General features: G+C 54.0%; 4 protein-coding genes across 4 annotated transcripts; 2 read left to right on the top strand and 2 right to left on the bottom strand.

Annotated features, from left to right (window-relative positions):
* Positions 1-185: 185 nt before the first annotated feature.
* On the bottom strand, positions 186-2,796 carry CTHT_0017500 (uncharacterized protein; the record flags this gene model as incomplete). The annotated part of the gene is made up of 4 exons (XM_006692189.1): positions 186-247; positions 304-1,731; positions 1,799-2,032; positions 2,625-2,796. The coding sequence occupies 4 exons, from the start codon at positions 2,794-2,796 to the stop codon at positions 186-188; spliced, it is 1,896 nt and encodes a 631-aa protein (XP_006692252.1).
* Positions 2,797-2,970: 174 nt separating this feature from the next.
* Positions 2,971-3,945, top strand: CTHT_0017490 (uncharacterized protein; the record flags this gene model as incomplete). Its single annotated transcript, XM_006692188.1, has 1 exon — positions 2,971-3,945. One exon carries the CDS (start codon positions 2,971-2,973, stop codon positions 3,943-3,945), a length of 975 nt encoding a protein of 324 aa, XP_006692251.1.
* A 2,015-nt stretch (positions 3,946-5,960) lies between these two features.
* Positions 5,961-11,024, top strand: CTHT_0017480 (uncharacterized protein; the record flags this gene model as incomplete). The annotated part of the gene is made up of 7 exons (XM_006692187.1): positions 5,961-5,963; positions 6,171-6,943; positions 7,023-7,272; positions 7,327-7,363; positions 7,755-8,612; positions 8,665-10,759; positions 10,874-11,024. The coding sequence occupies 7 exons, from the start codon at positions 5,961-5,963 to the stop codon at positions 11,022-11,024; spliced, it is 4,167 nt and encodes a 1,388-aa protein (XP_006692250.1).
* Positions 11,025-13,143: 2,119 nt separating this feature from the next.
* Positions 13,144-15,250, bottom strand: CTHT_0017470 (putative ADP-ribosylation factor-binding protein; the record flags this gene model as incomplete). Its single annotated transcript, XM_006692186.1, has 4 exons — positions 13,144-13,350; positions 13,411-13,913; positions 13,973-14,651; positions 14,705-15,250. 4 exons carry the CDS (start codon positions 15,248-15,250, stop codon positions 13,144-13,146), a joined length of 1,935 nt encoding a protein of 644 aa, XP_006692249.1.
* Between the last annotated feature and the right edge of the window lie 212 nt (positions 15,251-15,462).

Raw genomic sequence — 15,462 nt, 5'->3', positions numbered from 1 at the left:
GCTTGCCGCAGCAACGATCTGCAAATGACAATACGAGCGAAAAGGGTAACACGAAAAGACAATGTATCAACCTGGAGCTCTAATCTTGTTGTTGCTCTGCAGCTGGAAGAATGCTGCAGGGCATAATGCCTGCCGAACTGCCCAACCTAAAGGACACGGCATCAACCGCCAAAGTGGACCACCTCCTAGAAGCGTCGCGTGCCTGGTGCGCCGTGGCCCGACAGCTCGACATTGAAACGCCACTTGCCTATGAAAGAGTTAGCTGTATAGAACATGATCCCGTGAGGGTAAGAGGCAACGTACCGTCTAACAGGTTTTGAGCCGTATCTTCCAGCAAGATAATGCGCCGTTTATTGCAGTACGACGTCTTGTCCATGATCTCAACCTTGAGTTTGGGATCGGCCAGCTCGTTGACGGGCTTCTCGAACATGCCGGACAGCGCCTCAACAGCCAGCTCCAGATCCTTCTGGTTGTCCTCGAAAATCTCGGTCAGATTGTTGCGCTCAAGGTAGAAGGCAAAGGCATATGTCCACATCAGGGTCTGGCGGCATGTCTGCAGGGCCTGTGAGGCTGCCTGCAGGTACTGGACCTCAATCCAGGACATGCCAGACTCCTTCTGCAGCTGAACCATCTTCTTCTCAGTCTTGTGATAAATGTCCTTGTCGAGACGGGCTGACTGTTCGTGATTGGCATAGCGGTTGTAGTAGTGCAGGTAGCGCTCCAACGAGATGCGAGACCGGGCTTGAGCGTCGCGGGCCTCGACACCACTCTTCTCCTCATAACGGTTGCAGTTGTACCAGCTCGTACCGTGCTCTGACCACAAACCCATGCACATCCAGCAGAACTCGTACTTGCACTTCCGGCAAGTCATGTGGTTGCAGCCGCCATTCTTCTCGATGGTGCTATTGCACTTAGGGCATTCCTTGGTGTTGGCGGAGATCCAGTTGGCAGTCTCGGAGTCATCAGCACACTTCTTGAGCCACTTCTTGACCAGCTCACAGGGGGCCGGTTGATGGTCGTTGAGTGCGCAGCCAAAGCAGAACCGGTGACCACACAAGCACTGCACCGTAGGAACTATCTTATGCAGATCCTTCTTCTTGACGGCACACTCGATCGTGTTCGGGCAATCCGGGGCCGGGCACCACTTCAGAGTTTCCTTGTCCTCGACATACGTACGGTAGAGAAGCTCGTGGTAGCGTTCCGTCAGATCCGGCGTGACCAAGATATCAAGGGAACGAGCGTCGATGATGAGATTGCAGCCTTCCGTGGGGCATTGGATACGGGCTGCCTCGCCCTCGACTCGGATCTTCTGGGCGAGGTATTGACGGTAGCAGGCAACACAGTACCTGTGACCGCACTTGAGGGCGAACGTCTCCATGCCGGCTTCATCCTCGCAGCAGATGTCGCAGCAAAAGCCAGGAATGACCTGCAACTTCGGCGGGCCAGCCGCCGAGTTTGACAGGCCGGCGGCATCAAGGACCTTGTCTGGATTGTCCATATACTCCTCGATCAACCTCTCTTTATTCCAACGAAAATGCCGAAGTAGGATGGCTGCCTCTTCCTTCGGAATGGTCAATATCATATTGACCTCGTTTATCAGATCTTCTTGCTGCTTTTGGATGTCTTCTGGTTGATAGACTCGAAACATGACATCGTATGCTGCGCGCTTCTTCTGTTCGATTTCCTTTTCTCCGTCGTAGGTATCGGGCTCTTCGTCGAAGCCAAAATCATCTGGAAAAGGCGGAGATTGTTTAATATGACTCGAACGCAAGGCTAAACCAGGTTGACCCGTTCTTACCTTCAACGCCGGACAGGTCATTATCGCTGTCCTGGAGGACGTCCTCGTCGCTGGAAACAGCGGACAGAAACTCGTCGTCGGTATCCATGACTGGATTAGAAGAAGTGGTAAGAGGAGTCGGTGGGGCTGTCTCAAGGCCGGCTGAGGCGATCCTCTTGGTGCGAATCGTAGCTGCAGAGGATAGCGGCGCCTCAGCGGCTTTACGTTTGCGAGTTGCGGGAGGAATGGTGCCGGCTGCGTGAGACAAGCGGGTGGAACGAGTTCCCGGGGCAGAGGCGACTCAGCAAACAGCAGAAGGCTGCGAAGCTGCGCCTACAGATGTGGTGAGAGCGATGGACGGGAAGTCGACTTGAAGTGAGCGACAAGATCTGCCTACAGGTGAGGATCTTAGGTTATGAGGCGTGCAACCAGTGAATAGATATTGTAAGCAAAGATGATTTCAGGAGTCAGATAACAAGTGGTGTGAATCGGGTGAGTGATGCGATGCAAGGATGGGAGAGGTGATAATGGGTTGAAAGTGCCTGGGCGGTGACCCAGGAGCGCGTGGTGGCAGTGGCAACTGGAACCTGCAAGGGGAGTGTGGTTGTTGATATAAAAACAGTCGGAGGGACGCTGGAAGTTGTTGACGAGGACAATATGAGGACAAAGTCGCCAGTTTAAAAGTGAGGCACGAGTGCAGCAACGGCTGGCGCTGATAGGCAAACGTTACGATGGCCCTCTTGGGTTGGGGATGATGTGAGGCAGGTGGGAAATAGCAGGCGATCCGGGTGACTGATGGGCCTTCTCGACCATGGCTTAGGTAAGCGAGACATCCAGCGCGACGCACTGATGTTCCCTCCGTTCCTCGCGGCAGCCAGTGCGCCCCGCCTCGAACAGGCAGCGGGCTCTGGAGCAGATCCGGGGATCTGTTCCACCTTTTCCAAGCAAGCAGGCCGCAGGCAGCCATTGCCGGAAAGAGTGGTTCCGTTCCGTTTCATCCACCTCAAGGCTTGCGGCATGTCTTGGCACTGCATCAAGGAAGGCAGCAGCAAAGCGCCAAGCGCGTTGCTATTGTCTTTTTGTGAATGCGGGATGGCGGTCAGGTGTGAGATTCAGCAGCATCAGGACAAAAGAGCTATCAAGTTCTGGTGACCACGAGTTTAGCACAATTGATTCGGAAATTATCGGCAACAATGGGTGATGACCTCTCGGATAACGGCGAGCATGGGTCGCGCCATAGAAAGTACAACGATGATGCGGCAAAGGACGAGCGAAGCAAAGACGAGCGCAGGCGGAGATATCGCGATGAAGGACCTAATCGGCGCAGAGACAGGTCGCGCTCACGTGAACGGCGCCAACATCGTTCACGCAGTCCCGACACACGAGCTCGGCCACGATCAATAGAAAGGGATCGCGACAGGAGAAGAGACAGGGAACGTGGCTCAGACCGCGAACGGCACCGACGCAGGAGCAGAAGCAGGAGCAGGGATCGCAGCAGAGAGAGGCGAGGTTTTGACTATGACAGTGATAGGACTTCACGGCCGAAGCCCGGCAGAAACGGAGGGGACGATGAGACATCAAAACGTGACAATGAACGCAGCATGATCAAGCGGTCTGGCCCGCTGCCCTCACAGAGCGACTCATTCGCCCTTAGCAAAGGGGAGGAGCCCGAGAAGCCGAAAGAGAAACCAAATTTCAAGCCCACGGGTGTATTGGCTGCCCAGTCGAAATCGGTCACGGCCGCCGATGGTACTACGATCACTCTAAAGTATCATGAGCCGCCGGAAGCCCGGAAGCCTCCTCCGCGAGACTCGTGGAAACTGTTCGTGTTCAAGGGAGACGATGTCCTCGACACAATCGATCTCGGTACACGCAGCTGCTGGCTTATTGGAAGAGAACTGGCAGTGGTCGACCTCCCGGCAGAACATCCCAGCATCAGCAAGCAACATGCTGTCATTCAGTTCCGTTATACAGAGAAGCGCAACGAGTATGGTGACAAGATTGGCCGAGTCAAGCCGTATCTCATCGACCTTGAGAGTTCTAACGGCACGATGCTTAATCATGAACGTATTCCCGAGAGCCGCTATCTCGAGCTACGCAACAAGGATGTGATACAGTTTGGGTCCAGCACCCGGGAGTATGTACTAATGTATACCAAGAATGAGTAAGGACAGAAGCATGCCCGTTAGGATCACGATGTTGCAATTGCTTGAGACATGGCAGGTTGAAAGCAGTGTGGCGCCCCCCCCCTTTTTTTTTTCCAAATTGTCATCATTAGGATTTATGCTCCCACAATCTATCTATGCCGAAAGATGCCGTGCTGGTGTTGTTTGCTTGCTTTGGTCTCACGACATGTATCTTCCGTCGACGGGTATCACCTACTAGCTGTCTCGGTTTGTACAAGACACTAACTGCAATCGTGACAAGTTTACATTCCCTTGGTGTTCAACATGTGCACAGCAACCTCGGGTTGAAGTTAGCAACACCTTTGTCGCTGGGTACAGAGCCCAATCTGTTGCCAAGGACCACCATGCTTTGCCCATCCAGTCGGATTGTATACCTTTGCGGCGATAGCCTCGCCGTATCTCCGGTATGCTATCCTGACTGGGCCAGTCTTCAGCCATGACACAGGTGCCGGCTAGTGTCTACATGCCTGCACCGATATCCGGATCCCATTTCTTCGCCTTGGGCCTTTTTGACACTCACCTGATTCTTTTTCTTAGCAGTCAGACTTGGATGAGCTTTTCTGATCACATGAAAACAACGGGCACAGAAATGGGGTTGCACAGTCCTGGTCACGACCCATGCAAGGCTACGATCCATTGAGCGGACTCACCACATCTTCTCAAAAGCGAGGATTCCAGATACCAAATAGAGCAAGTCGGGCCTACTATTACTATTATGAATCAAGCTGCAAATCGCAGGCAAGCATCTCTCATATGCTCGGGTTCCTGAGACATGCAGACTGCCTAGCCCCTTCAAGTAGTCAGTGTAGTTTGCCCTCCCGTGAGGTCTCCGGGCCGCTACTAGACTCTAGTGGAGAAGCAAGATGACAATGCTTGGTGCATTTTTGACGAAGTCTGGTTTCGATCCAGGAACTCCCAGTGCAATAATCATAGTGTACATGATTTTCCCCGGATCCTGCATTTTGGTTACACGATACTTTACCATTCTCTCTCCGCAAGCTTCCCACCTCTGTGATGTCTTGGCTTACGGGGCACGTTGCCGAGCCAGCCCAAGAGTGGGGAAGAGGGAATGACGCCCAGTCGGGCAGCTTGATCTTTGGCTGAGCCTTCAGCTTTACCGACTTACCTAGAAGATTTACTGTGTAGAAGGTGACAACAGCCATTGCCGCCGCCTTGCAGCAGCGCCCTGGTTGCCGACGCAGTTGGTTCCAGCGTACTGGAGTATCATGCTCGATGGATGATGCTGACTGGCCCGTTAGTTGTTTGTGAACAGCAACCTTGTTGGTTGCTTCTCCCTCCTGGGCTTCTTTGTTCTCAACATCAATATCTACTGGATACAAAGGATGAGCTATCACCCAGGATGAAACACATTGTTGCATAGCCCCTTGAACTTGTTTATCGCTTGGACAACAGGCCACTCAGACAGGATACTCAGCTGCTCCGTAGTTTGGTCAGATCAGGGTCAAGGCTGGTTGAAGTGGAAGCTACCGCGTGACTTGGCTTGCCCCCCGCAGTCTCTAACTGTTGTAGCTATGCATCCCCTCCAATCCCAGGTGGACAAAAATGAAGGCAGATGCATATGCAGCTCACCAATGTGGACAGCTTTACTGGGCCGGCTCAAGATGGAAATATCAGCCAACCGCTCTCTTTCCAGCTTTTACAAGCCCTTTTTCCCAATTTTTTTTTAAAAAAAAAGGCGCCACGGCCTGCCCGGGCACAAAACTAAGATTGCTCACATTGCATCATTTTCTCATTGAGTACTCACTAGCGGAAGGCATTCATTGAGCCTTATATCTTCAGCTTTACATTCTGGAAGCTGGTCTCAGGAGTGGCTAGGAGCCTGCTAGCAGAGAGGGTACGTACTCGAGCGTAGGTATATAAGACACGGGAGGGGCGCTCCTCCAGATCTTTGGTTTCTTGTCTCTGCATGAGATCGGACCTGCAGATGAACATCAGCTAGTCATTCACTTACTCGAAAGCCCTGACAGACTGTGACAATGGTGAGTAGCATTGCGTTGTTCATCTTCTATGGGCTCTTTTCCGAGGCCTGCTGAGTACCTCATCAACTTATCACCGGAAACCTGCCACGCCATCTGTCCTGACACGGTTCGGTCCGGGCCGGCGGCAGCAACCCCTCCCTCCCCACCACTATATCTCATACGGCAATTGCCTCTATATATTGAGTCATCAAACTAACATCCCGTCAGGGCTCCATCAACCGTGAACCGAGACGCTTTGAAGTGACAAAGGTGTATAGCCACCCACAAGCCAAGGCCGAGATCATACTTGTCCATGGTCTCAATGGCAATCCTAGAAAGACGTGGACGTCCGGGACGCCACCAAACGATGTATACTGGCCAACAGATCTGCTGCCTACGTCGCTGCAGAACGACCATGCCGACATCTTAGTGTATGGCTACAACGCAGATGTCTTCACTACGACCTCTTGGCCATTCTTCGGACGAAGAGATGGGGATAAGGACAAGGACGGCCACCACGACCAATATGGAATACCCAAGGCATCATCGCCCAGCGATAACGATATCAGACAACATGCTCAGAGTCTTGTTGCAACCTTGACGGCCTTTCGGAAGAGCCAGGGCACTGAACGCCTGCCACTCATCTGGGTGGCACACAGTTTAGGTGGCATTCTTACCAAGGCTGCTCTTTTATACTCGAGCTCCGTGCGTACATCCCATCAGGAAGAGTTGCGTGGGATTTTTGTGTCAACATATGCCATCATCTTCTTGGGGACTCCGCATCTTGGCTCTGACGCTGCCGCTCTGGGGCTGATTGTCCAGAGGATGGTCGACTCGCTGGCACCCAGGAAGTGGTTTGACTCCGAATCAGTGCTGCTCAAGACGCTTAAGAAGGACAGTGAGACGTTGCGGGCAATCAATGACCAATTCCTCGAGATCTACCAGAAGTTTCGGATCCATATGGTTCATGAGAACCACAAGACAGATGTGAAGGGAACAAAGTGAGTCCTACCCCTGAGGCTGTGTGGAAGGGTGCACGGATTCTCCGTGTTTCACGGGCCTTGTGCTGACCCTGTACAGGGTCTTGATTGTTGATCCCTCCTCTGCTGGTCCACAACTGCCTGGTGTTCGGTACTACGGTATCGAGGCCACCCACTCAGGCATGTGCAAGTTTGCTAGCGTGAACGCTCCTGGCTATCTCACTGTCTCTACCGCGCTCCGAGAATGGGTCCATAACGCTCCCGAGGTCATTGCTGTCAGGTGGCTCCGTGAAGAACAAGAACGTAGAGACGCAGCGTATATTGAAGCTGCTGATCGAATTCATGAATTTGTGAGCTCCCTCTCCCAGAAATCTCTCTCTCTGACACTCAGCTGACCGCCGCAGGCTCGTTCACCACTGAACTCGCAGCAACACCTGAGTGGTAGGTTTTTGCCACCAACTGGGCAAGGGTGGTACCTCGAATACCCTGTTTGGGGAGAGGTCGCAAGAGTAACTGAAGTTGCAGAGGAGAGGCAGTATCACCTGCCCAGCCCACGACCGTATTCGAGGGACATAGGCTGATGTGTTTACCTCTTTCTCTTATGTAGCTGGAGACTTCCATAATGAGAGGTTGATTCAACATCACGTACAACTTCATCTTCCTGGCTCGACTACGCCGAAACTGCTTGCTGACCGGACACCTCTCCGAGACGGGACCCATAGCCAACGAATCCTGCTTCCCGCTTCCGACGACCCTCCTCCACCGCAAGCTTCAGCGCACACTGCGAGCCAGCACGATTACCATAGTCAATTGTCTGACCCCTTATTTATAGTGCCCCACCATTTTCGTAACTCCTATTTTATCGGCCGCGAAAATGAGCTCCAGCGGCTACATGAGATGCTCATGGACCGCAAGCGTCGGTCAGAGGGAACTTCGGCTGTGTTAATTCAAGGCATTCCTGGAGTCGGCAAGACACACCTTGCCAGACAGTACATTGTCGGGCATCGCTGGGACTACCCGGGGGGAATCTTCTGGGTGCGGGCCAAGTCCAGGGGTGAGATGGATCTTGCGTTCGCGCAAATCGCACACGCTGCTGTGGCCGAGATGCGTGCCAGGGGGATTGAGGCGAACTATAATGAGGGAGGAGACCCGGATAAGACGGCAGATTTCGTCGTGCGCTGGCTCAGCGGCCGCAAGGACTGGCTTATGGTGTTCGACGGCGTGCATTTTGATACTCCTGGGCTAGACCGGTTCATCCCCGACGTGCCCGGTACCAGCATCATCTACACATCGACTGAAACGGCGGTGCCAGACGAGTACCGCTTCGACAGTCCGCAAAAACTAGAGCTGGGGGTGTTGACTAAACAACAGGCCCAAGAGCTGTTACTGTGGGAGTTGGATCGGTCGCGTTCGTGGAGCGCAGAAGACAAGACGAATGCTTTGCAACTGGTCGAGTTGATGGGCCGCCTGCCGATTATGATTCACCAGGCAGCTCAGCAGATGAAGGAGACGAGGGAGCCGCTGGCGAAATATCTCAGGTCATATAAGAAGTGGCCACAAGTCTCGGACGTGCCATCATTCAAGAAGGTGAAGGAAGAGCTGGAGAACAGGGGTGAAACGGCAGCACTGAATCTGATCTCCCTGCTTGTGTGGTTCGACCAGCATATTCCCGTGGAGATGGTGATGCTTGGTAAGTCTCGCATTGTTCATGAGCTAGTCCAACGAATGCTGACTCTTTCCAGGGCTATCCGCCCTCGACAAGGTCACTCCAGTTCGCACTCCGGTCCCTGGTCGTGCTCTTTCCACCTTGAACAGCACCCTTCGCATTCTCATCGCCTTTGGGCTGATCCAGCGTTACGAGAGCGGCGACTTCTCGCCCATCAGCTCTCGCACCAACTCCAAGCGCAGTCTCGACTCTTCGTCTACATCGTCCCAGAGAACGCCTGCGTCTTCGGTCAACTCGCACTCCTACAGCCACCACGGTCATCTCGACATCCTCCGTATCCACAGCGTCATTCAGGCCTTCTTTATCGATGCGATGTACCAGCAGAACCAGGCAGCGTTCTGGCTGAGCCGGGCGGTGGCTGTCTGGTGCAAGGCCTTTGACGAAGCTGATCGTCGCATCTGCGCCAGCTCTCATGGTGGCAACGACAGCCCGTCTGGGCCGCATGGGATGCGTGTTGGTCTTCCGGATGATTACCGCCAGTTTGCCATCCACGGCCAGAAGTTATTGTCACATGTGGAAAAGTACGAGAAGCGGTACAACAACAAGGGGATCGAAAGCGTCAGGGGAAGCATTGAGCAGCGGCTGGGAAAGATTCCCAAACAAATCGAAGAGCTGACGCAGACAATTCAGCAGCTGTTGCAGATAGGCGACAATGGGGAGGAAAGGCCCCTGTCGGTCTTTGACCGTGTGTGCAGCGCGCCATCGGAGTCTGAGAGGTCTGGTACTCTGAGCAGCCACGACAGCCAGATGAGCAGCGGGCCGACCTCTCCGGGAGAAGGGCCTGACGGTGAGGGTGTTGGAGACAGCCAGTCGTCATGGCTTGCTCCATACCCGCGCACGATGCATGACTTTCCAGTGCCGCCGATAGATGACGACCAGGCCACAGAGGTTCCCCCATCAATGACAGCCACTCAGGTTCTCGTTGGATCGCCTGATATGGCCTCCGAGGCCTCATTCCCGGCAACTCCCAAGTATCCCGATGACTTCAATCCCTCTACCCAGTGGTCAGCGTCTTATACAGACTGGCGCTCCGCAATCCCTCCTCACCGCGTTATTCGCCGACAGGAGAGCCGTCGGTATCGAGACCGTGTTGGAGCCTGGCGTTCCAAGGACGTTCAGGACCCGCGGGCAATGGGCGGTGACCCGTTGCTTGGTCTCAACATGGACGCGGCTACCGGGACGCTCCCAAGGAGAGATACTGCTGCTTCGGGCAGCTCTCGCCCGTCGACCGCCCCCAGCGAGGCTCAGTCACGGCTCAGCAAGATCAAGTACTCAGCCAACCGGTCGTTTACAGGAGGCCTTCGCAGGATCAAGCAGGTCTTGCCTGCTCGCCGGTCTTCTGTAGCGTCTGTGCCTCAAGCCTCGACAGCAGCAGCAGTGCCACCGTCTAATCGGCCACCGACCATCTCACTAGGAATTGACGATCTTCATCCTGATATCACGTTTTCTCAGCAAAGGCCCTTCTACATTGACCCCCATGGCACCAACAGCCTCCGGCCCACGGCAAACTCCAGTCCAGCCCAGCTGACATCGCCATTCCCGCCTCCATCGTTTACAGGAATCCCAACTTCCGATCTTATCGCTCCGCCGAACCCGTCCAACTCAGCACCAAATCTGCCCGCGACAGCTGGTATTGGAGTTGCTCCCGGCGTGACGGTTCGGCAATGGAACACCACAGTGACACAACCAGACGGGACGTCTGTCAATTCATCGCTGCTGGAGTGGTCGAGCCCTGGAAGTTCGCCTGTCGGCCAAACAGTTTCTGGGGATGCAGCCGAAGTACGTCCAGCGTCATACCCTACGACGTCCGGCTTTCCTCCCCACCACCAGGGACAAGACCATAAGCCGCATCCTCTCCCCCCCCTACCGGTGCCAGCCCATCCGTTCGCAGGTGCCTTGATCAATCACTCCCCCATTCCAGCAGGTTACTCCTCTCAGCCGATGTCCCGCTCCGGATCACACCAGTCCAGCGTCAGCATCAGCCTCAGCCCAAGTCCGGGCGGCCTTGGCATCGTCGGGCACGCACAACAGCCACCGCCACCATCCAGGCAGCACTCCTCCATCCTTCCATCCCAATCTCCCCCTCACCACTCCTTCTTCCTGTCCAGGGAGTAGGCTCTGGTTCCCAACCCCATCACTCCGGAACCCCCCCGCGCCCGTCAACAAACCTCCATCCCAGCTCAGCTCCGGCACCCAACAAAAACGCGCAACCCTCCAGCTCCCAGTGACAACCTCCAACCGCACCCCAACCCCGCCCTCAGCAACAGGCTATCTCTACCCTCCTCCGCCGAAATCCCAATCCCCTTCGCGCTCGTCCTCCTCTTCAAGGACACCGAGTCCATCAACCCGGCCCTCAACCCAAGTTCCCAGCCCTAACCCCGGAACCACAGCCACTGCAGCAGCCAGCGGGGGGATAGCACCGACACCAATCCCAGCTCCGTCCCGACGGCGCGCCCCGTCTGTGACAGAGACGGAACCATCTCCAAGGACACTGGCCGGGGTGTTTGGAAAGGCAGGGATGACACAGTTTGATGAGGACGAGACGAGTCATGCACAGTGGGCTAGGCGGCATGGAGGGGATGAGAGGGGAAGCGGGGTCAGGAGGACATTCACTGTTGATGAGATCGGCAGGCGACGTAAAGGTGGTGTTGTGGTGAGCCCAGGAGGACAGGGGACAAAGGGACGAAAGGAGGCCAAGAAGGAAGGGGGGAGGTAAGGATGGAAGAGGGATAGGGGTTGTTTATCAGATAGAAGTGTTGGGTAATCTGGGTGTGTTATTATAAAACTTGAAATAGTGAAATTCACACGGAAAGAAATAGACTGGCGTTAAGTTTGGAGACTACATCATGTCTACCTTTGGCCGGCCCCCTGAGTGTTCAAAGTTTCAAGATTGTAAGCCTTGTTGGAAAGGATGATAGGTTAAGCAGAACTGCGTGAATACAAGCTGGCCCGGGGGGTCAGACCGGATAGCTTTGCTTGGTCTCAAAAAGCAAAGAAAAAAAAATCCTAATAAACATGCCAAGCATTACAGAAATGGGCCAAAGAAGCCCGGAGAAACTTGGAAGACCCGAAAGAGCCAGCAACCATTCGAAGCAGCCAGAGGACTCACAAGGTCCAAAAAGCCCTAGAGGATGCATGGCTAGAAGGAAGGAAAGGACAAGAAGAGAGAGGGGTTCCAACATAACTGATCGGTGGAAGAAGAATGTTCAACCTTCTTTATACATACGGTTATTTTGTGCCTGGAGACTTTTTTTTTCTTTTCCCCATCAATCACGAGTTCCTTCACCTTCCGGGAAGGTCCAAGATAATCTTACGTCGCAATAATACATCTGCTTCAGCTTCGGAAACTCTGGGTCAGTATCTGAGAATCCTACACTTTCATACTCCTCTTCCCATAAAACAGTAATTGGCCACTCTATCTGGTTGCACCGCAAAGATCTCTGCCAAGCTGGGACTTAGTCCCTTTCTCATTCTACTACGTACTCCTGATTGCCTTTGGCACCGAGCTTACTAAGGAGCTCATAATTGGGGTTTTGTAAAACTCATGCGGGTCACGTCTTCCGAACCTTGCTAATCACAAGGGCCTGTCTAACATCGAATAAACTGGATCTGCCACATAGTAGAATATCCTGGGCTTCGTGTCTGCATGATGATAGTTTGCAGCGTGTATGATGGAAAGGTTTTGAAAGACTCTGAAGGTGTGAACTTAGTAAGTCTTGCCTTAACACATTTCCTTCTTCAGATATGAGCCGCGCAGGTAGGTTGAATGACAACAACAACAACAACAACAACAACAACAACAACAACAACAACAACAACAACAACAACAACAACAACAACAACAACAAAACAAAAAAAACCTGCTTTGTGGCAGAGTTGGGTCTTATTTATAACTTGTTTGACAAACCCATCGCTGACAAACACATTTCGATACAATAGATCTGCTCGTTCAAGGTGGGGGCTCCAACTGATTAACTTCAGAGAGTAGCTTGACAAGATCAGCTGTCATGCTGTATTTGTGGACGATGTGGTAAATAGGTTGCAACAGAGATTTTTGTCTTTCCAACAAAAAGTGCACGTTTCTGGGCTAATCCAAACCTCAGTGGGCTGTATTCAAGCATGATCCATTTCCTCTTGAGCTTGGAGTTGTTGATTTTCCTCGTATCAGCTTCTGCTCAGCCGCACAGGTATCGAAACATGAGTTGTTCGTGATAGGGTCAGTAGAGCGTCTGCCATCCAGCCATTACAACAGTGCCATTGTTTTTTTTTTTTTCTCTGTAGAATGGTTCATTTAAAAACTTCTCCATGTTCCAGTGTGGATATCTCAACACCGATACCGCGAGAATCACGACCATTCACTTTCACCCTTCAAATATACACCTGGTCTGGTCACTCCCCCCACACTACCACTCATTACCCATGCCAACAATCAACCATCCTTTAATAGTAGCCAACAACATGCTTAGGAGCGGTAAAGTAGCGACTAGTATTACCGTTACGCGACGCTAAACTCCGAAATCTCTCCCATCTCCTGCTTCAGGTCCCCGCCCACCTTATACGACACCCGCCACCGTAGCTTGATGCTCTCTACCCTCTGGCTCCTATTCCCAGCACGGAATACCTGGATCTTTTGTGTCACCCCGGCATTTTGCCTCGGCTGTAGCGAACGCCCAGATTGCGGTTGCAGTTGGAGCTCATAACCCTGGGTAAACAAACTATTAGCATCAATTCACACAGCTTTATCGGAAGGCGGAGAACATACCTTCGTCACAGCAAGCTGGAAATGCAGCTCCGTGATCATCTGCGTCGTGTTATTGCTAAACGACGCCAACAAGGTGATAGGCGGATCCGCGTCCGTCAGGCGCTTGGCCACCATATCGATGCGCAAGCTCGAGTTGCTGACCTGCAGCTGGAGCTCTTTTGGCACAGAGGGGGCTTCTGGAGGCAGGGCGGAAGCAAAGTTCCACTCATCGTCATCATTGTTGACGGTTGCCGCAGCGAAGGCTGGGGCTGGAGCGGGAGCAGGTGATGGAGAAGTCGGTTTTGAGGAGGAGGAAAGTGAGGCGAGAGCGGCGAAGGGATCTTCGGCTTGAGGCTGAGGCAGGGGAGGAGAGAAGGCGGATTTTTGGGGCTGAGGGGTGCCTGATTGAGAGGTCGGGAAGGAGAAGCTAGGGAACGAGGCTGGGGAGGGAGTAGAAGTCGGAACCTGGCCCTTGGCGCTATTAGCCTGGGTGAGGGAAGAGAGCAAGGCAGGGCCCGGGATGTCTGGAGCATGATGGTTAGCATGCGTCACGCAAGAGTCATTGGGGGGGGACGCGTCATACTTGTGTTAGCTCCAAAGCCTAGGGCAATGCTGCCTGTTTGGCCGTAAGTGCTGCTGCTGCTGCTGCTGCTGCCGCCGCCGCCTGTGTCGCCTATTGACAGACCAAGCAGATCGTCCTCGATCTTTGATGCTGACGTGGATGGCGCTGCAGGCTGAGGAGCGGGTTGGTTGTCGTCCAGGTCAATGAGCGACAGCTCGTTGCTCTTCCCTGCTGACTTTGACCCGCCCTTCGCTACCTGGTTGGCGCCCTCGATATCGCCCTTCTTGAGGCGTTTGTAGCGCTCAATGGTCCGATTTATGCTGTCGTTGATCTCGAGCAGCTTGGCAACGGCCTCGTGGTCATCGGACTCCTCCTCGCACATTTTTTGGATTTTTGGCTGGGCGCTGCACAAGGCAGCGGCAAGCTCGGAGAAGACGTCACCATCTTCGAGCTTGTCACCAGGCTTGAAGTTGTCAAGACGCTCGTCGAGCAGGCGGGCCTTCTCGCGGACTTTTTGCGCTTCCTCGGCAAACTTCGCACGGTAGTCGACCTTGGAGCGTGTATCATAGCCGGCCATGATCTTCATCAGACGGTTGGCCTCGCGAAGGTCTTCAGGGGTACCGCGACGAATGAGCTCATGAAGCTTGGCGGATTGGGCCTCGCGCTCCTCTTCCTCCATTTCCTCGGCGGATTTAAGGTTCTGGCAACTGTTAGCTAGTAGTCCGTCTATCAAAGCTACTGAACTACACGTACGTCGCTCGGATTCAGAACCGCCGCATCCTCCTTGCGGATTTCCGGGAACGTATAACCCTTGTAGGTCAACAAGCGGTGCATATCGCGGATGAAGCCCAGGTCCTCCTTGTACCGGCTCGTCTCGCAGATAGTACGCCGCCATTCTTCAATGGCCTCGAGGATCTTCATCTGGACGCGGGACGGCCTGGCCGGGGGCCGTTCGGGAAAGCGGCGCACCAGCTCATTGAGGAACTCCTTCGTGCTGATCTGCAGGTGGAAGGGATAGCCGCAGTTCTTGACGAGGATGTCGAGCAGGTTGAGGGCCAACAGCGAGACATTGGGGTTGCGGTGGTTGATCAGGCCGACGATGGTGACGGCGGCTTCGCGCGGGGCAGAACCCTTCTTCTGGTTGATGAGGTCGGCGATCTCAAGATTCAGCGCGAGATTGGGCTCGTAGTTCTCGGGGCTGCAGGCTGCATGGATGTAGCGCTGCAGCTGTGACATGTCATGGTTGCTCATGTCTCCCCACCTGTCTCTGGCGGCGTACCGCGCTGACGCCGCTTCCATGAAGAAGCTGCTCGGATGGTGGTGATGATGTTGATAGGATCGAGGGAGTCCACGGCGTAGGGAGGTACCGAAATACCGTTATCGTGGCGGATGGCGCGGGTACTCCGTGGGGTCGGTCGAGCCAAGATACACGGGGACGCGTGGGCCGGCTTTCAACGTAGGACTCTATTGTAATCGCGGTATATCCGGGTCGGGCCAGCGCCCGGTTGCTG

Source organism: Thermochaetoides thermophila (assembly GCF_000221225.1).
Source record: "Thermochaetoides thermophila DSM 1495 unplaced genomic scaffold scf7180000011815, whole genome shotgun sequence".
In the NCBI taxonomy this organism is placed as follows: domain Eukaryota; kingdom Fungi; phylum Ascomycota; class Sordariomycetes; order Sordariales; family Chaetomiaceae; genus Thermochaetoides; species Thermochaetoides thermophila.
This window is presented reverse-complemented; position numbering and strand designations above follow the sequence as displayed.